Here is a 20,971-nt window from a genome sequence, read left to right as displayed (position 1 = left end):
ATCCAACCTTTGAGCTATTTTTTTTAACAAGATATGTATCTCAAAATTTTCATCATATGGGTTTTGAAATAGAAGGCGTGGGGAGGGGATAACTTCCCTCGGATCTCTTTTGACTATTAAAAAGTGAGCTCGAACTTTCAATATCCAATCAAATGAGCCCTCTCTGAAGTTTATACGAGAATCCCTTCCATATATGCCCCCAGGGCATAACTTTCAACGCCTGCCCCCGGGCAGGGGTTGAAAGTTTCATCATATGGGTTTTGAAATAGAAGGCGTGGGGAGGGGATAACTTCCCTCGGATCTCTTTTGACTATTAAAAAGTGAGCTCGAATTTTCAATATCCAATCACATGAGACCTCTCTGAAGTTTATACGAGAATCCCTTCCATACGACCCATATATGCCCCCAGGGTATAACTTTCAACGCCTGCCCCCGGGCACTGGTGGGCTGTGTCAACACCGGAATTTTTGTTATATGATCTTTGCACTATTTTTAACAAAATAGCTATCTTAAAATTTTTATTGGATACATTTGGGAAAACAGGGTTTAGGGGGAGGGGGAGCTGGTTACCCTCCGATATCTTTTGACGCTAAAAAAATGAACTAGAACTTTCAATTTCAAAACAAATGAGCCGTATCTGAAGTTTATACAACAATATTGTCTATATAAAACCTTATATGCCCCAAGGGCATAACTTACAACCCTTGCCCTGAGGGTTGTGGGGGAGTTGTCATGCTCAAAGACCTAATTTCCAGAACTTAAAACTACGTTTAATAAAATGGCAGTCTCAAAATTTTGATCGGATGTCTTTGGGGAAAAGGTGGGCGTGAGAGGGGGGTTAGTTGCCCTCAAATCACTTTCGACTATTAAAAATGGCACTAGCCCTATGAATTTCCAATCGAATGAGCCGTTTTTGAAGTTTCTACGACATCGCCTTCTATAAAAACCTTATACACCCCCAGGGTACGACCCCTTCCATGTGAAGTGCCTCTGGGAAAAAAAAAAATAATAATCAGAGGCACCGCTATAGCGTGGCCTATAGTAAGGGCCACACGGATCGAATGTTTTATTATTTATTTATTTAATATTATTATTTTTTTCCCAGAGACACTTCATATGGAAGTGGTTGTCATAGAAACTTCAAATTGAGCTCATTCGATTGGAAATATAGAGTTCTAGTGCCCTTTTCATGGTCGAAAATTATTGGATGTCAACTAGCCCCTCCCCCACGCCCATCATTCCCCCAAACACAACCAATCAAAATTGTTAGATAGCCATTTTGTTAAGCGTAGTTGATTTTCAGATAGAAAATATATTTTTGAGAAGGACACTCCCCCACAACCCTCAGGGCAAGGGTTTTAAGTTATGCCCTGGGGGCATATAAGGTTTTTATAGAAGGCATTGTCGTAAAAGCTTCAAAACAGGCTCATTCGATTGGAAATTCAAAGGGCTAGTGCCCTTTTTAATAGTCACAAGTGATTGGAGGGCAACTAGCCCCCCTCTCACGCCAACTTTTCCCTAAACAAATCCAATCAAAATTTTGAGACAGCCATTTTATTAAACGTAGTTTTAAGTTCTGGACATTAGGTCTTTGAGGATGACAACTGTCCCACAGCCCTCAGGGCAAGGGTTGTAATTTAAGGATTCTCCGAATCCTTCCCATTATTTCTTATGGAAGGGATGCTCTTCCCATTTGACTGGAAATTGAAAGTTCTTGTTCACTTTTTAAGAGTTAAAAGATATTGGAGGGCAACTAGCCCCCCCTCCTCTACGCCCTAAATTCATGAGATAAAAATTTTGAGATATACATTTTGTTAAAATAGTTCAAAGTTCTGATAACAAAAAACTCCGGTGTCGACACACCCCACCAGGGCCCGGGGGTAGACGTTGTAAGTTATGCCCTGGGGCATATAAACAATCAAACAATCATTAAATAAACAATCAATGCAAATAAACATTCAATAGATATTAATGTAAATCAATAAATAAATTTAGTGCTGATATTAATGTAAATTAATAAATAAATTTCTGCTGGGGGGAATTATCAGCAGGAAAAGAAAATGTTCTTTGGGGGGGGGAGGAATTTCCCAGAGGTGGGTTTTCAAAATGTGAATTATTCAGGGAGGGGAGGACTAAACCTGTTCGATAATATTCTAAATTTTCCATCTGAATGTAACGGGAATAATAAATCAACGGAAATGTCAGAGATAGCACTTCAGGTTCCTTTAGACGATTTTGTTCGTGTCTTTTGAAAAAAGACATTTTCAAAAGACTGATTAATTTAATTTTTATTACTTTCTCTGTGGCTGCTCAATTATGCACATGAGGGGGGAGACTACCCCCCACCACTGTCTAAGTTACGGTTTCAGTTTTTATCTCAAGGCTTAAAAATGAACGCAATGCGATAAAAGTATAACTCAAAATAACATATATAGAGTAATATATGCGCATAACACGGAACAATTAATCAAAATTGCATATATTGAGTTGAGGCTCACCCAAATGATGGCCCAGGGGGCTCACCATTCCACAATCTGTGAGATCAATCCTGCAATAACTGAAAATATAAAGTATTTTTGAGTATTTTAACGTCTTCCACAACTCAAACGGTCCAACATTCTACAGCCCAATGAGTCTGTCTAATCTCCTAAACCGGGAACGGAGGAGATAAGTGAAGTTCCGCCCCGTATTGGATGAGTTTCCGTCCTCACCCTGCCCCTCTCCTACCGTCTACGCTAAAGTTTTCTTCTTTATGCCAAGTACGCCACCCCCACCCCAAAGACTTTAATAAGTTAAAGTTTTGTATGGGAAGAACACACAGTAAATCTATTAAAATTATACAATTTTAAGGTTAAAATACATACTCTGTGATAGATGCAAAATTGCTTTGGCACACAAAATCCTATTAAGGCCAATTCCAAACAGTCATGATCTCTTTGTGTCAGCAAGTGAAATGGTCTAAACCCCCATATTGGAGCTATTTTTTCAATCCATTCATTGTTGTCAATCGCTGTCCACAAGTGATGAAAGCTGTCTATTGTTCATATATAAGGTTTTTATCAGAGAGGTAATCGTATAGACTTTGAAAAAAACCTCATTTGATTTAAATTGAAAGTTCTGGATCAGTTTTATAATGTCAAGAATAATCGGACAGTAAGCAACCCCCCCCCCATGAAATAAAAACTTGAAACTTTTTGCAATCAAAAACGAACAAAAATTAATTAAAAAAAAACTTTCCGAAAAATAAGTTTTTCACAGAAAAGTTAGGGCCATTTTAAATTTAAGCTCAGTAGAAACAAATACCTGTTAAAATTCAAACTCAAAACGACCAGAAATTACTATTAAAGAATAAATGAAACCCAAAACGAACAGAAATTAAATTAACAATCATAGCAAAAAACATACCAACAAGTAATAATATAAATGAATAAATAGATCTAAAAGCGAGTAATGCTTAGATTGAATATGAAAATCAAGCTTAAAACGAAAAAAAATATTTTACTATTAAAGTATAAATGAAACTTAAAACGAACAGAAATTAAATAATTAATAAATGCGAACAAACATACAATATATATATTAATGTAAATGAATAAATAAATCTTAAAACGAGTGAAACTTAAATTGAATATGCAAATCAAGTTTGAATCAAATAAAAATAACTACAAAGAAGAGTTTGGGTATAGCCTCACTGCAGAAGCCTAAAACCTACTGCGTCATTGGCGCTTTACTGAAAACGAATTATATTACAAATGTTTTCTTTTGTCCTTAATATTGAAAATAAATATTAAAATTACAGTAAAATTTTGAACTGATGAGCTTCCAGCAATTAATATCGTTATGCATCAAATATTCAGTTTATTTTATTAGTTCTTTCCAAGATTGGTCAAGGCAAATATAGTTTCACTACAAACAAAATTTGGATGCTGCCCCCTTCTTTAACTGTAAAAACCTAAAGCCTTCTGCGTCATTCGAGATTCACTGAAAACGAATTACTCGTACATTACAAATTTATTCTTTTTCCAGTTCTTACAGCTTTGAAAATGAAAATAAAAATTACAGTGAAAAAAATCTTGAACTGATGGATCTTTCAACAATTAATATCATTATATATCTAATATTCAATTTGAGTTTGTTTATACTTTCCAAGACTGTTCAAGACTCATTTAGTTTTCAGTAAGGCGACGCAGCAGGTTTTAGGCTTCTGCAGTGAGGCGATACCCAAACTCTTGTTTGTAGTTATTTTTATTCGATTCAAACTTGATTTGTATATTCAATTTAAGTTTCACTCATTTTAAGATTTATTTATTGATTTACATTAACAAATATTGTATGTTTGTTTGCATTGATTGTTTATTTAATTTCTGTTCGTTTTAAGTTTCATTTATACTTCAATAGAAAACCATTTTTTTTTCGTTTTAAGATTGATTTTAATATTCAATCTAAGAATTACTCACTTTAAGATTTATTTATTCATTTATATTATTAATTGTTGTATATTTTTTGCTATGATTGTTTATTTAATTTCTGTTCGTTTTGAGTTTCATTTATTCTTTAATAGTAATTTCAGGTCGTTTTGAGTTTGAATTTTAACAGGTATTTGAATCTCCTGAGCTTAAGTTTAAAATGGCCTTTTCTTTGAAAAACTTATTTTTCGGAATTTTTTTTTAAATTAATAATAAATAAAATTAATTAAAAAATAAAACATTGGAGCCGTATGGCCTCTACTATAGGCAACGCTACAGTGTTGCCTCTGATTACTGATAAAATTTTCTTGTAGGAGACTGACAAGTTTATTGGTGGTCTGAATTTTTTTTCATGACATCCAATTCGGATTTCGTAATAGTATGTCAATAAAGCAGGGGCGTTTATTTCTCACGACATAAATCAATGATTCACAAGATAGTAATATGAAAAGTTGCTTAACTATTTCTGGATATTGTGAAAGCATTTGACTGTGTCAACCACGGAATACTGCTTCAGAAGCTGGCCAATGCTAGTGTTCGTGGCAATGCATTGGGATTCATCCAGTCTTTCCTCAGTAATAGAATACAATGTGTCGCCGTTACCGGTGGAATATCTTGGTTTAGAGAGGTGAAACATGGAGTGCCGCATGGATCTCCTCTCGGCCCTTCATATTTTCATGGTTTGATTTATTTTTTCTTATTAATGATTTGCGTAATGTTGTAGATTTTCTAGATACTGAACTGCCATGTAGATAGATAGGAAGCGAAATTTCACTTAGGAAAACTTTAGCTATGTATAAGGATGACACAGAATTTAAAGTTTCGGCTATAATTGAGAATCAGCTAATGTTGACAATGAGTGTAGATTTAAGTCAGATTCCAATCCGGCTATTGGCCAAAAGACTATTTATATGTCTTGAAGTAATCATTTATTGTTTATGGTCGTTTTAAAAATAATTACCTTAAATTCAGGGTTTAACTTTAGGTGAGGGTATTGCTCCTAGAAATGTTGAAGTTAAGTTTTTGGGAGTGGATGTAAATGAAATGTCGTCTTTTAGGAAACATATTGAGGTTATTAGCCCAAGATTTCCCGTAATGTTGAAATGCTGTTAAAGTTGAGAAATATACTTTCAGCTATGATTATTCGTATGCTTTATTTTTCTCTATTCCATCCATATCTTTTTTACTGTTGTGCTATCTGGTCGAAAGCGTTTCTTTTCCACCTCCGTACTCTTCATGTGCTACAGAATTAAGCTATGCGGACTTTAGGTCGTGTTCCCAGCCATGTTTCAGTCAGAGAATTGTATGAAAAGTCAGAGTGGTGCCGGTGTTTGGTTTGCGTTTCTAGAGTAAAGTAAATTTCGATGATGAATAGTAATCTAGGACCTTGTTTTAATACTGCGTTTCAGCCAGGAAATCAGGGCCATAATTATTCAACTAGAAAAGCTTGGAATGTCCGACCACCTTTTGCTTCGTCGACACTATCTGCCTTTACTTTTTGGTATATAGGGCCAAATTGTTGATATAATGAGTCGGAAGTAGTAGGCTTGAGATTGTCAGTGCAGGATTTCGACTCTTGTTGATAGAAGAGCATCGTCAAGTGTGAAAAAGCATGTTGTGACCAAGTTGGGCCCATGATTGCACAAAGCCCCTATTCAACTGGGGTCACAGGGACTTCTTGCTGTCTGATTCTAAGCCGGTTTAAGCGCTTCGTGTAGACCTGAGAAGATGTGTTAGTCCCCCTCCTGCACTGGTCTGAGGACAAAATAGTTTCAATGACTTAAGAATATAAAAATCGTGACTTTGAATGACACAACGTTAAAAAATAACTATAGTATCGACATTTTGACTGACGAATTCAGACGCTTCGAACTGACACTTCAAACTTCAGACGCTTCTAAAAGTCCTTATTAGAACATTCAGAAACTCATATCTCAGGGGTAGAAAACATGAAATAAGGTGATATGGAATTCATTTACTCAGGCAGGAAGGATAGGGTACATAGACATGGAATAGGGCTCATAATGAATAAGGAAGTTTCTAAGTCTTGAATAGGTTGGGAAGGTGTTAATAATAGAATGCTTGTCATTCACTTTATGAAAAAAAGCGCAGGGTATCAGCATGATAGTATAGTATATGCCCCATTAGGACCGACTGACGGAGATAGTTACAGCTACAGGAACAAATAGACAGGGTCAAATGCAGAAATATAGTGTTTTTATTAGATTTTAACGCCCATGTCGGTAGAGATAAAAAAAAGTGTTTTTAACGGTAAAGCTTTGTTGCAAGCGCAACCAGCAAAAAATCTTGGTTTTTCCCTTGATTGTAATTTATCTTGGAAGCAGTACAGTGATCTAGTCGCAGCAAAAGTTGCAAGAGGTTTAGGAGTGATACGCAGATTGAAAAATGTTTTACCGCTATCGGCCCTTTTAACTTTCTACCATGCAATAGTGAGCCCGTACATTTCTTATGGTTGTGTCATTTGTTCAAGTAATTTTTATGTGAATTTCAGAAGAGTATAAATTTGTTCAGAAAAAAGTATTTTGTTGATTACGTAATTATGTGGAAAATGCCTATGTCACAGTGTCTTGTTGTAAACGATTGAGGGTGCTTAATGTTAGACAAATTCGATGTTACCAAGCTACAATTTTTATATGTCAATGTTGGAATAATGTAGGCCCTTCAGCTTTTAGCAGTTCCTTCGCGTTAATAGTGCCCTCCACGAATATAACACGAGGAATGCAGATAATTTCTTTGTCGAGTATCGAGACGCCACACGTGCCAGCTTCACGATCTGTTATTTAGTACCAGATATTTGGAAAGGTTTACCAACTAGCATTAGGGACACTGGACACACTGGTTTGTTTAAAAAGAGACTGGAGAAGCAATTTTTAAATGAGAAAATATAGTGTATTCATCTTCTTTTCTTTTATTGAAATTGAATTGAGTTTTTTTTTGTGGGGAAATTTAATTTGATTAGATTCTTTTTTTTTTTAAAAAGATATAGTGAGACAGAGCATTTTTTGTTTTTAATTGATTGAATAACTGGTTAAGAGTCAAAGGGTTGCAACCGTCTGTTATCAGGCGCATTGTGCCTTCTCTGGGAGGCACATGTCTTCCCTTTTGTGCTTAATGTTAATTGGATGAGTTTCGTAAATGAAATAGTCAACAGTCAATAGACTGCTGAAATTTTGTACGTATAAAAATCTAGTTATAAGTAGCACAGTATTTGGTCATAAAATGACTCATGAGTTAACATGGTATTCAGATGAAAGTAAGCCAGCTAACCTCATTGGTTATGTTATTATAAACCAAAGACTGGCAGGATCAATACAAGATATTAGGGTATATAGGAGTGCTGTCATTGAAGTTAAATGTAAAGATCACCATCTAGTAGTGTCTAGGGTTAATACGAAGCTGAAATTTAGGAAAGGTAACTGTAGGAAAGGAAATTAGGAAAGGTAGGAAAGGTAACCTTCCGAGAAGTTATGACATTGGCAGACTCCAGGATAAGAATTTGAGAGAAACTTTTCAGGAACGGTTGAATACCAAATAGGAGAGTTTAAAATTTGAAAATTTAGATGGATGGAAAAATTTCAAGAAAATAGTTTATGAAGTTTCAGATGGTGTCTTATGAAAGAAAGTTAGAAATTCAGCTAGGAATACTAGTGAAAATACTTTATGTTTAATAGAGAGGCAGAGTGGCTTGTACAAGATTCATTTGAGTGATAGATTACATGAAACTAAGAGGATGTAAAGGAAGGGGAGAAAGCATTAAAATATGAACTAAGGAGATGCGAAATGGAGGCCATGGATAAAACTGCCGAAGATCTAGAAGATGCAACCAGACGGCATAATAGTAAAATATTGTACTAGCATGTTAATAAATTAAAAGAGAATAGTCAATCTGGACTTAACTCAGTTAAAGATAGGAATAAGGCCGCAATTAGTGATAATGAAACGGTTAAAGAGAGGTGGGTAGAACATTTTGAAAATGTGCTAAACCATGATGGAGTTACAGATAAAGATACAGGAAAGAATGAAAATGTTTGTGACACTTTGGATGTGAAGAAAGATTTGTTTTATGAGACAGAATTAGCGACAGTACAGGCTCCAGGTGCTGCAAGGGTGGTAAATGAGTTTCTTAAATATGGTGGGTATGAGGTTAGAAATAAGCTACTAAAGATTACGAATATAGTTTTTGAAAAAGGGGAAGTACCTAGCAATTTTAGAGAAACTTTAATTAAACCCCTCTATAAGAAAGGTGATAAAATTAGGTGTGGTAATTATAGAGGCATTTGGCTGGTCTCTATAGGTAGCAAATTACTTAGTATGATGATACATTTAGACTTAGAGATGCTGTATATAAAGTTTTAAGAGAAGAACAGTGCGGTTTTAGAAAGGGCAGAGGATGTGTCGACCAAATTTTCACTCTTAGATTAATAACTGAGAAGTGACTGAGTCATCAGACATCGTAGTCCTTAGTTTTATAGATTATGAGCAAACATTTGATTCAGCTGATCTAAGATCTTTAGCAAAGGCCCTATTCTTGTTTGGTATACCACACAAAAACATTAAAGTGATTAGTGCCATATATGAGAATAAAACTCCTGCGGTTAAGGTAGGAAATTGAGCTGAGAAGCTGATTTCGTATTAAATCAGGAGTTAAGCAGGGTTGCGTTCTATACCCGTTTATATGGATCATTTTGATGGGCTTTGTCCTAATAAGCACAGACAAAAACGGAACCAAATGGGGAAGTAAAATTCTCCTGGACTAAGATTATGCTGATGGTTTAAGCATCCTAGATGAAAGTGTTAGCAAAATGAATGAACTTTTTGAACTTTTTCGACTTCAATGTACAAGAATAGGTTTGAAAACTAATGTTAAAAAGACTAAGTCGCTAGGGCTAGGAATAAGTGAAGGTGAAGAGGTGATGTTGGGTAACGAGAAGACCGATCAAATGGACAGCTTCACTTACCTAGGTAGTATTATTAGTAGAGACGGTGGGTGCAGTGAAGACACTAATTGTAGATTAGCCAAGGCCCAGGCTTTTTCTTCACAGTTGAAAATAATTTAGAAGAATAGGAGGATAAGTCTGTGATCCAAGATTATAATAATGGAAGCTACAGTAATTACAGTGGTCAAGTATGGTTCTGAAGATTGGGCGCTCCAAAGGACGGAGGAGGCTTTGCTAGATGTTTCCCAGAGGAATTACCTACGGAATGTTTTAGGTACTCGACTGATTGACCATATCTCAAATAGTAAGCTGTGCTAAAACTCTGGTCCAATCCCACTTTCTAGGGCTATAATGAGAGAAAGGTTGAGATGGCTAGGGGAAGTTCTGCGGATGAAGGATTACAGATTTCCAAAGATTGTCCTTGTGGCGTCTAGGGCCAAACGAAAAGTAGGTCGTCCTCGGTTGGGGTGGGAGGATGTCGTAAGGAAAGGTTTAAAGGATAAGGGAATTTTTAGGGAGGGTGTAAGGAGGGAGGCTTTAAATAGATTGGGATGGACAAGGAGCGTGCGTAAATGTTGGCCTCAGGTGGCTTGATGCTGCAGTGAGTTGTCAGTTGTAGCTTTGATTCCATGCGCAGCAGCAGGAGTGCCCAACATCACATCAAGCATCGGACATGAGCCCTCTGCCAATTTTCGACCAAACTTTGTTTTATATGATGAGGCTAGGAGAAAGAAGTCAAATAAGTAAAAATAACACATGAGTTTGTTTTTCGTAGTAGCTTGAAATTTAGGTTTGATTCCATGTGGGGCAGCGGGAGTGCCCAGCAGCACATCAAGCATCAGACATCTCCCAATTTTCGACGTAACTCTGTTTTATATTATGAGGCTAGGACAAAGAAGTCAAATAAATAAAACAACACATGGAAGATGTCGTTCTTTACTAAGTCAACACTATTGCGTGAATACGATACCTTTGATTTCATTGTACATCGTATTAAAACTTCTTACAATAAAATGGAGAAATTAGTGTCAGCAAAGAAGTAGTTTAGACAGTTACCTTAATTCTACGACTTTAGCTTCAACTTCAGCGAGAAGACGTCTTTTCTCCTCTTCAAGAAGCTGGCTGTTTCCCATTATGGCATCCCTTTCTGCTTCATACATTACTTCTGGATCAGAAGTTGCACCACTGTCATCACTGTCATAGTCAATTCTTTTTCTTCTCTCGCGATTTCCGCTACGCTCACGCTTGCTTTCCAAATAAGACTGACAAAGAGGAAAATACACTTTTTTTTATACTTCGATAGGAATTCTTTACAAAATAAAGTGCGTTTTCACCATTTAGACAAGGAAGTATAAAGGATGGAGTCTTAGAAATTACCTCGGTTTTCTGCCCGTAATAGTCTATTTTCAGTATAAAAAAAAAAAGAAAAAAAAAAGAAAAAAATAAAAAAAAAAGAGAAAAAAAAGGCGGGTATATACACCAGCTGCAGTATACACAAAGATAGGAGGTGGTTCAAATCAAAAACTATAATATCCATTTTTCAAGTTACCGCGTCGCCAAAAAAAATAAAAGAAAATCAGGGTTTCTAAGAGTTGAGTTTTCGACCTTCATTTCTAATGCTATTAAGCTGTAACTGTGCTGGAAGACGACTGTTACCGAGATCCAAAAAGGCAACTTTTGGTGCCTTAGCAGTCTTATCAGTAATTTCAATTACATGTCATACCCCACGAGTTGGCCTAACCTGATATATGTGTTAAATGAGTATTTTGCTTTTTCATTCATTGTTTGATTTCAATTAAATTTTTGAAATTGGACTGCAGTAAAAAAAAAAAAAGTAATATAAAAACTTTCAGTTCAAGAGGCAAAAAGTCAGAGCTTAGTTCAGCACTCAGAACTTCAAAAAACATAAATCTTTTGAACCCATCAAAGAGTATTTTTCTACAACATTCCAACTAATCATTTTGTTTTACGCATTCAATATATTATAAAAAAAAGTAACTGTAACTCTTGATCCACACTGACCAATGGTTTCTAAGCTACTTACTTAACTTACTTGACTTAAGGCTCCTGCCGAGGGTTCGGTGTAGAGAACGATGAGACTAGGCGCCTCCAGGTTGACCTATCGCTTGCCAGATACGCAGCTTCTTCCACCGGGATATGGGCTTGGGTGAGGAATTCATCGGCTTTGTCTTTCCACCTAGTGGGTGGGCGTCCTCTGGGTCGCTTCCATCCGTGTAGGGTGGAGTCGAAGTCGAATGCGACCCGTGCTGGGGCGTCACGTGGCATGCCAAGGAGGTGGTCGTACCACCGAACAGTACGCTGGGCAAGATGCGTCGAGAAAGGAGTTTGAGCCGTACGTGACAGGAGAGTCTGGTTGCTAACATAGTCAGTCCAGTGAAGTCTTTCGATTCTTCGGAGATGTTTCGTCTGAGCGACATCGACGTCGCTGAGGATAGATTTTGCAGCTGTCTACGTCTCCGCTACCATACAGCAGGACGGTGCTGAATGACACATTGTAAATGCGCATTTTGGTAAAGTGGCTTATGTTTGGCTTTAGCCAGATGCTGCTAAGCCTCTCAACAAGTGCTGAAGCTTTGGCAATTCGAGATTTAAGCTCTTTTGTGATCAAGCCATCCTTCGACAGAATAGATCCCAGGTAAGTGGAGTCTTCAACCACATCTACTCGGTTGCTTCAGAGATTGACTTCCTTTACAGTAGAACGGGACGGGGGGGGCTCAAGGAGCATAAATTTGGTTTTCTGCCAGCTGATCTTCAGTCCAACTTTCGAGGCTTCTTCTGATAGCATCTGGAGAAATTTGGTGACGTCTTTGACGGTGTTTAGTACTATGTCGTCGGCGAACTCAGCATCAGCTAGTAGCCGGTATCTGAACTGACGGTGATTAGTCGTGCTGGTCATATCATGGTCTATGACGTAGTTGAAAAGCTCGTGAGCGGAGGTGCAACCTTGCCGGACGCCAGTCTTCACCGAGAATGTGGGACTGCGTCTTCCATTGACTTGCATGCAGCTTTCCGTATCCTCATACAGCTTTTCAAAGAGTGAGCAATATTTCTTGGATAGACCCATATTTCTTAGTATCAGCCAAAGTTAATGGCGATCAACAGAATCGAAGGCAGCCTTAAAGTCCACGAATGCGATGTACGGTTTTCGGTGGAACTCTCGCGCCTTCTCGATCAACTGGTGCATAGTGAACATTTGCTCCGTCATCGACCTGCCGGGCATGAAACCGGCTTGCTAGATTATTCTCTTTCTACGCAAAGAGATGGAGCACCTGTCCAGGAGTGACATGGTGAAGAGCTTACCAGGAACGGAGAGAAGCGTGATCCCACGATAGTTGGAGCAGATCTGACGGCTGGCCTTGAGTTTCCAGAATGGCAGTATGATGATAGCACACCATTCGTTCAGTATGCATTCCATTGTTTATACAACTGAGAAGATTAGCTGGAGCCACAGAATCATCGCTGCACCCCTATATTTGAGGAGGTCTGCTGAAATACCACTGACATCAGGGGCTCGATTATCATTTAACCATTTTACAGCATTTTGGATCTCAAAGGTGGTAAACAGTTGCGATACGAGGTCGGAAGTAGCCTCGGGTGTGGTCATTGCTACTTGAATCAGATCAGGGTCAGGATGAGCAACTGCCTCGGCATTCAGAAGCGTTGAGAAGCGTTTCAGAAGCGTTCTAAGCTAGGCAAAAAATATATAGTGTTCAATCCAAACAAGATGAATAATTAGATAGTGGCAGGTGTTCATAAACTCCGAGTTGTTGCCATGTAGCATTAATCCTTAATGCTTAGCAATTAAGAAAAAAAAAAAAAAAAAAAAAAAAAAAAAAAAAAAACTAGTCGGTCAAATAATAAAAACGAAACAAAGTCTATATCAAAATTTAGATCATTTTGGCAAGGAGTCCAAAATCTCCCTCATTTTTGAACTGAATCAGAACTTACCTTGTTCCTGCACCGAATCATTCGCAGTGTCAACTTAGCTCTTTTTTACCCAGAGATTGAGAATCCTTGCATTCACACATGTCCATCTTTTCTAATAAAATTTATATGTGAAGAGCAGGGTGCTGCATAATTTTGTGTCCTTTCCCCTTAGGGTCGCATAGTTTATGTACTCCCCCCCCCCTCTCAAGGCACATGTTTAGGACCTTTTGATCATTCTGAGGGAAAGACTACCTTAATTTTTTTATCTAAAACATCACACAACACTTGATATACGCTGCTGTGCTGACACAGATGAGAAATTGCCACCCTACGTCATTCAGTTGCCTATTTAACCAGCTTTACGACACAAAAAACCATAAAGGACTAAGAAAGAAGAGACATTGATGCTTTATAAACAATGTACCCAAGATTTCCCCAGACGTGTTTTTGTCCCCAGATGTGTTTAGGACCTTTTGATCATTCTGAAAAATGACTACCTTAAATTTTTGATCTGAAACATCACACAGTACTTAGTATACGCTACTGCGTTGACACAGATGAGATATAGCCATCCTACGTCATTCAGTTGTCTATTCAACCAGCTCAACGACACAAAAAAAAACACAAGAAACTAGGAAAGAAGAGACACTGCTGGTTTTAAAACAATGTACCCCAGATGTCTCCAGACGTGTTTTTGCAGTTGAAATGAGTGGAAGCAAATTTAACGTTGTAACTGGTCAAATTGGATTACTGAAAAGTTGGGTCTATTTTGGGGCACTAGTCCTTATTTTTTTTAAAAGAAATTCCATATAAACTGACCAATTTAAAAGTCAGTCAATTGCTATGACGTTAAAGTTTCAAAAACTAAAAATAGCAAATTCAGAAGATTAGGATTTTGTCAAGTTTTAGGAAAAGATTACACTTTAGCAGTTTTTCTTAATATCAACGATGGACTCAACAATTAGTAATTTTCTAAATACATCAATTTAGTATAAATAAAAATAAGGAATCAGTTCATAATAATCATAACAAGGAAAGGATAAATATCTTTAAGGTTCAAAGACAATATTCAAAAGCCACGTCTGTCTCTATTTAACGTTGCAGGAAAACTGCGGAAGCAGAAACTTTAACTCTCCTTGCCTCGCAAACCTTGAAACTGTGTTAACGTAACTTGAATTATGCAATTACCTTCAATTTTATAATTTCTTCTTGATACTGTCGGAGCAAAGTGTCTTTGGGATCTTCATTAATTCTAGGTATGTTTTTAATCATTTTGGCACGACTAGCGTAACGCAATGTCGTCAATGTCTCATCGTAGTTATATGAAGCTGGACCAATATTTGCCACCATTACGGTTCTTGAGTTGCCACCCAGGGAATCTGTGGAACAAATTCTTTAAAGCAGGCAATATAGGTAACACAACTAAATCAACACAAATCCCTCAGCTGTGTGTTAAGTTTAAAATAAAATAGTCTAGAACGACATGATGAAACGCAGACACTAAATGATGATAAAAATAGTTCTATATTACTTTAGAAATGGGATATATTTTAGAATTTAGGTCTGAAAAAAATCTTGCTCCTATCTCTTTTCATTATTAGCAGTCAAAACAAGAAAGTTTTTCCCCGGTTTTCTTACTCTCTTGTGAAATTTGAAACACTGATAAGCTAGCTTAACCCAGTTTGCAAAATAAGCAGCTGAGAAAATCGAAAGAGTTCATGGCTGGTTTTAATTCAAATGACAAATGATCGGAGTAGCGACGAAGATCACACTGCCGTTCCATCATAAACAACCAATTACAAGTAGAAACAATAGGGATTTTTTCCCTATTGAAGTTGGCTCCTGTTTGGAATCTACGACTTCACCGAAGTTCAACCAGGACTCTTGGTTGAACTTCATTGAAGTCATGATGCTAGGGCTGTTTTTACAGTAAAAAAATAAGTTTTAAAGTTCGTAATTTAATGTAAGTTCCACTTTTATATTTTCGTTTGTGTTGTGCCGAGGACGGCCCTTGGACACAGGGCCGACATATTCATTTAGAGTTTGGGATTCTACTGACTTTAGCAAAAATTTCCCATTTGTTTCTACTTGCAATTGGTTTACAAATAATCGGACAGGGATATTTCCACCATTGGAACTGTTTGCTCTTTAGTGATGTGCTTGAGCATAAACAATAATTTTCAATGAATTTCAGAATGGACTTAGTCAAATTGGCTCATATAAAAAGAAAAAAAATCGAATGTTCAATGACAGACCACCTTGTTTTTTTTTATACAGGTAAACAGACTCTCAGCCGGTACAAACGGTTTAGTTTTCACACTAAAACTATTGTTAAACATTTAAAATCAGAATAGCATCTGTAACAGCAGCAGATGCCTTTCACATTGCAGAAATGTTATATATACCCTTGGATGGGTAACACCGGCCTTGGCATATCTTTCTCCGCATTTAAATCGTTCTTCAATAAAGAAGCGGTTCGCATGAATCTAAATGCAGGACAGAGAATAGCATGGTGGACTTTTTCCTACTTGAACACTTGGAGATTAAAGGAGCAAAAGTGACGTTTTCCATACCAAATAACTGTTCTTTATAGACCCGGAAAGCCCTTTTTTAGTCTTCGTGAGCTTGCATGATTACACAAAGTTAAAGATAAATCCGAATACAAAATAAATCTACAAAAAGACAGGACACCGTGAGCATGCATCAAATGTTGGCTTCCGCAGAGCTGGCAGTTTAAATTGACCTCTGGCAATTTAATTGCCAGAAGCTGGCAGTTTAAGAGCTAGCAGTCTAAATTGACTTCTGGCAATTTAATTGCCAGAAGCTGGCTGTTTAATTGACTTGGCAGTTTAAATTGACTCAATAACAAGAGCAGGTTTCTCTATCAGAAGCGATGATCCTAATACCTGGAACACACTAGATTCTGAACTTAAATCTTGGAAAAATGTTAGTGCTTTTACAAAAAAAGTTTATTTTTTGTATGTGTATTGTAATTATTAATTTTAATTTGTATTGCGCTCAATTCTGCCTTTGGCATTTCGGCAATATAATTATTAGGTTGCCAAGCCTCGTTTTAGATAAATACCTAATATCTTATGCCTATATCTTAAATGCACTTTTAATCCTTTAAAACACATATACAAGAAAAGGAGTATCTTCCAGGCCTTGATATTCGTGACCAAAATACAGACAATAATTTCGGCTTGATATTTTGAGGGAGTAACAGTTACAATAACTTAAGTACAAGGAATTCAGGGCAGAACTTCTTTTTCTATGCACACTAGTCTATAAGTAAACAGTTCTCTGTTTTCACTTATTAAAAGTGTTGTCCACACAAATTGATATAGTTTGCCATAAAATATACTTTTTTTGACCCAACTCCAAATAACCAGATCTGTGTATATTCATCGTTCTACTTGATAATATTCTTCTTTTTCCCACTGATAAAATAAACTAGACCCAAAAAAGTCAAAATAAATAAATAATTTCTTAGATCATGTTGCCTTTCCATTGAAAAACAAATGAAAAGAAACGACAAATAACTGGTAAATATTTTTTGTTATCATCACTAAAATACAGTAAAAATAGATGATGAATATTTCCCAGTTCACATCCAGGACAATCTTTCCACTATGAAATTAATAAGAAGAAAAGAAAGATAAAAGGGACACGGATTTGAATTCAAATATTCAAAGGGTGGATCTGAAATCAAATATTCCGCGTCTATTTGTACAGTAGTTAAACCCTATCCTCATTAGACGTTATTTACCCGTTTCTGTCACTTTCTTGCTTTTAGTTTCAAAATAATTTTGATAGTATACATAAAAAACTGCAGTTAAAATTGAAACGGTCAATATTTTTGGGCATAGCTGAATTGTTGCTAATAATATAGCTTACTTCGGTAGCAGATCCATACAGGGGAGAGTGTCTTGTCCTGGACGCAGTTTCGTTTTTTTTTTGCAGTTTTACTTGCCATTCTTAGACCTTTTCGGCGACCACCCCCTTCCCCGTGGTTTTGATGAAGTTTTCCTTGAGAATCTATCTAGAAAAAAAATTGTCATAATTCCCCCATGTCTTACGATATTCTAGACCTGCCAATGGTTCATGTAGGGACTGCTGTACGCTTACCTTGCAAAAGACGAGTGAGCTTGGAGTCTCTATATGGTATATGACTGCTTTTACCATCAACCAAAGCTGATATCACATTTCCAAGGGCTGACAAAGACAGATTTATTTTCGTTGCTTCTTTGAAGCGATCCCCCTAAAAATAAACACTTAAGTTAAGTGAGTATCATGAAAAAAGCAAAACAAGACTCCAATTTTATTTTCTAGATTCTTCACCTTGACTTTTATCCTAGTCATAGAGGTTGGAACTGTCGCCCCCGCCCCTGCCTTTTGTCGCAGGAATAAAACAAAAACAACAGTCTTCAGCAAAAATTAACCATAGAATTTCAATACATGGGTAAATTGGCTAATGATCATACAGATATAAAACTTCATAGAGTATAGAGAGCACATTCTCCAAATTTTCGCGATCACATTACCAAGCATCAACAATTTTTTTTTTTTTTGGTGTATTTTTCTTTAACAATATTTGTTCTTCAAAATTCGAATATTCAACTTCAACTTTCCTCCAGCCTTCGACTTCACTTTTTGGATAGCAAAGGATTCGACAGTAAAAACATTGTAAAAAAAAAAAAAAAATAAATAAATAAAAATACAATCTATAACACATTTTAATAAGCTTTCTTTTTTTCGTATTTCTTTTTAAGTTGACTTTTCGTTTAATTTTGCCCGAATGGTTTAGTCGCTTTCTTACACTTTAGACATTCATGACTGTTGAAAATATGTGGAAAAATTGAAGGTAATACAATTCCCAATGTATCTTTAAAATGCCTCCATAATGATGAAAGTCCATGAATGGACTAGTTTGGTCAGAGGAGGGCTAAAATTTAAGATATTTAATATTTAATTCATTTTAAAAGGAACATGTTTCCATTCCCAATGGGTGGGGCTTGAATGGGGGTGTATTTCATTTTACATGTAGGTGTGAAACATTGAAAAAGTCAGGAGATGCCGTCTTTGTGTGTGCGAAAAACGATGACAAACGCCTAGTAAACTTAATTAGAAGCGGAAGTTATGACATTATTAGGTGGCTGGGGAGATTCTTTATGGAAAGTATGGATTACGCTGAAAATCATGGCCTTTTGTAGTCTGGGTGATATGTAAGTATAGCTCTGCTGATTGATTTATCACTAATGCTAAGTCATATTCACAAGGTTATGTTTTTTTTAGATTGATATTTTAACAATATATTAGGGCCCTTACAACTTAAGTGGCCCTGGCCTCTCTCTATTATGAAGGAGACAATAGACACACAACTAAAACCTATATGGGACAGAATCCGAAGAAGCTTCCAGAAGAAGGAAAAAAAGAAGGAAACAAAAACGCATAATTTACGGCTCAAATATCCTCTTTCTGCCATATCCTAGAAGGTTTATCCAGGGTGGCATACTGGTTTCCAAACAAAAATATCTGTTAACCAGATATATTAATAGAATGCGCAAAAGGAAATAAAAATGCCAAACGCTGCACAAAAGGATAGGTAAGACCGGAGAAATCTCGAATTCAAGTCAATGGAAACTGACGTCTTGGCAATAAAAAATCTTGATTTCTTTATTTTACTTTAACTCACCTTCTATATTATTCATTTATGAAAGAGAAATCAAGAAAGGATAAGTTAATGGACCATAGAAGTGGTAAGTAGTCTTTTATTAATCTATTTTTTTTTTTAAAGTTAAATTAGGGTTTATTCATCAACCAAAAATAACAAAATCCAGAAGCTAAGCTTGTAAAGGAGATCACAACCCCAACTAGGCCTAAAAACAACAAAAAAACCCTATCATATAAAAATCACTAATAGGTGACTATACCATTCCTGCTCATTTTCAACTTATCAGTTCTTAACATTCAACATATTTAGCCTTGTCCTTCTCAATTCAACAGCAAAACACAAAAATTAAAAAAAAACTTTTACAATTTTAGTTGGCACTTAAAAAGTTTAAATACTTTACGCTTTTCAACATTTAGTTTATATATATTCCTTCTAATAAAAGAAAGCTATGGGTTAACTTGCAACCTTTCGTCCCCTCAAGTTTGATCGCGAAGACCTCTTATGAAATGTTGGGAATCTTGGGCCTAAAATTCAGTCTTTGAGGTCTCATGCACCCCTTTCCCTTTCGCCCCTACAAAAAGTATTCACTAGGCTTACCCATAGAAGTGAATGTGTAACAATGTCAACCTGTGAAACAGTACAAAACAATAATTTGAATAAAGCTTTCAAATTAGCGTCTGTAAAACAGTTCATCTTACATAGATTGCATGTATGTTTAAGAGTTGAAATTCACTACAATGCGGCAATGTCTCCAAAAATCGGAATATTTAGTACAATATTTCGGATTTCCATTCAATGGCATTTTGCCAAAAATTATGCTGAATTTTTTAGTTTGAGAGGACAAAATGGCCAAAATTGGCTTTTTGTTGTGGCATGATCTCTTGTCACTCAAAAAGTTAATAGAGCTCAAATTTTCAGCTAGATTTGCAATTTATGATCATTGAAAATTTCGCAACAGTATTTGCAATTGTTTACGGCTACTTGTGACCTGAACCTCCGTTTTAGATTCTCAGACACGCTCAATTTGCTGGTATACTTCTTACCAGACTATGCGTCCTCTGTTTCCCCTTTTTTTACATTTTCAAATGCTTATAACTAGTCTAAACATTAAGTCACTGTTACAGATTTGGAGCCAGCATAAAGAGTAGAATCTTGTAAATGGTTTTCAAACTTCCACTTTCAGAATTGTGTACACCATGGACGATGATCGCTCTTTAATCACCATAAACGGTTTGGCTATGTTCTGAAAACTAATCTAACTATATAATTTTAGCTCTTTTTTTAAATATATATAGCACATTATTATGATAGTTTCAGCCACCCTATCCCCCATACACAGTTTTGTGATGTATTTCACAGCATTTTACTACGATATTTGAACAAAGAAACATAAATGCTATTAAAAAAAAAAAAGGTACACTAATTATTAAAATTAGGAAACGATATGAACGGAAATCCAAAAACAATCCAAATGTATTTGCGCCTTTTTCTCCTTTTTTTATATTTAGCTTTTACATCTTGTAAAGTCGACAACTAACTCAAAATAAAACAATTTTAAAAGAAGGAGAAATGAAAGCAAAAGAGGAACATTATAAGTAAAAAGCGAGAAACGATGATGAAAAAAGAAAACGAAAACTGATGTTTTTGTTGTTGTTAAGCGAGAACTGTTTTTTCTATCTAGCTGAAATATTAAACAAATGACCCCCTCCCCCCTATCTTCTTACGTTTTATTTTTGTTGCTGACAATTCGTTGTGTAAAGCTTATTTTATTAAACTTTGGAACATACCATTTTCATATGTTATTTTACATTGTTTTCATATTGCTACCATACCATTTGGTAGGGTAGATATAAATGACACAGCTTTTGTTTAATTTATTTATTTTGTAAGAGTTTACTTATTACTCTAGGTTTTAGATTTATTGG

At 36.1% G+C, this 20,971-nt stretch overlaps 1 protein-coding gene across 1 annotated transcript in view; it reads right to left on the bottom strand.

Moving 5' to 3' along the window:
• LOC148942806 (kinesin-like protein KIF3B) overlaps positions 1–20,971 on the bottom strand; it is a 154,197-nt gene that overhangs the window by 105,281 nt on the left and 27,945 nt on the right. The window contains exons 7-9 of the mRNA XM_089102624.1: positions 17,501–17,633; positions 14,561–14,751; positions 10,481–10,686 (exon numbers count right to left, since the gene is read on the bottom strand). Of these exons, the coding sequence (XP_088958750.1) occupies positions 10,481–10,686; positions 14,561–14,751; positions 17,501–17,633 (530 nt within the window). The remainder of the gene's footprint in view (positions 1–10,480; positions 10,687–14,560; positions 14,752–17,500; positions 17,634–20,971) is intronic.

The sequence above is a fragment of the Artemia sp. Qi Xiang Cuo genome, chromosome 16 (assembly GCF_049724085.1).
Source record: "Artemia sp. Qi Xiang Cuo chromosome 16, ASM4972408v1, whole genome shotgun sequence".
In the NCBI taxonomy this organism is placed as follows: Eukaryota; Metazoa; Arthropoda; class Branchiopoda; order Anostraca; family Artemiidae; genus Artemia; species Artemia sp. Qi Xiang Cuo.
Note: the sequence above shows the minus strand (reverse complement) of the source record. Positions and strands in the feature narration are given on the sequence as shown.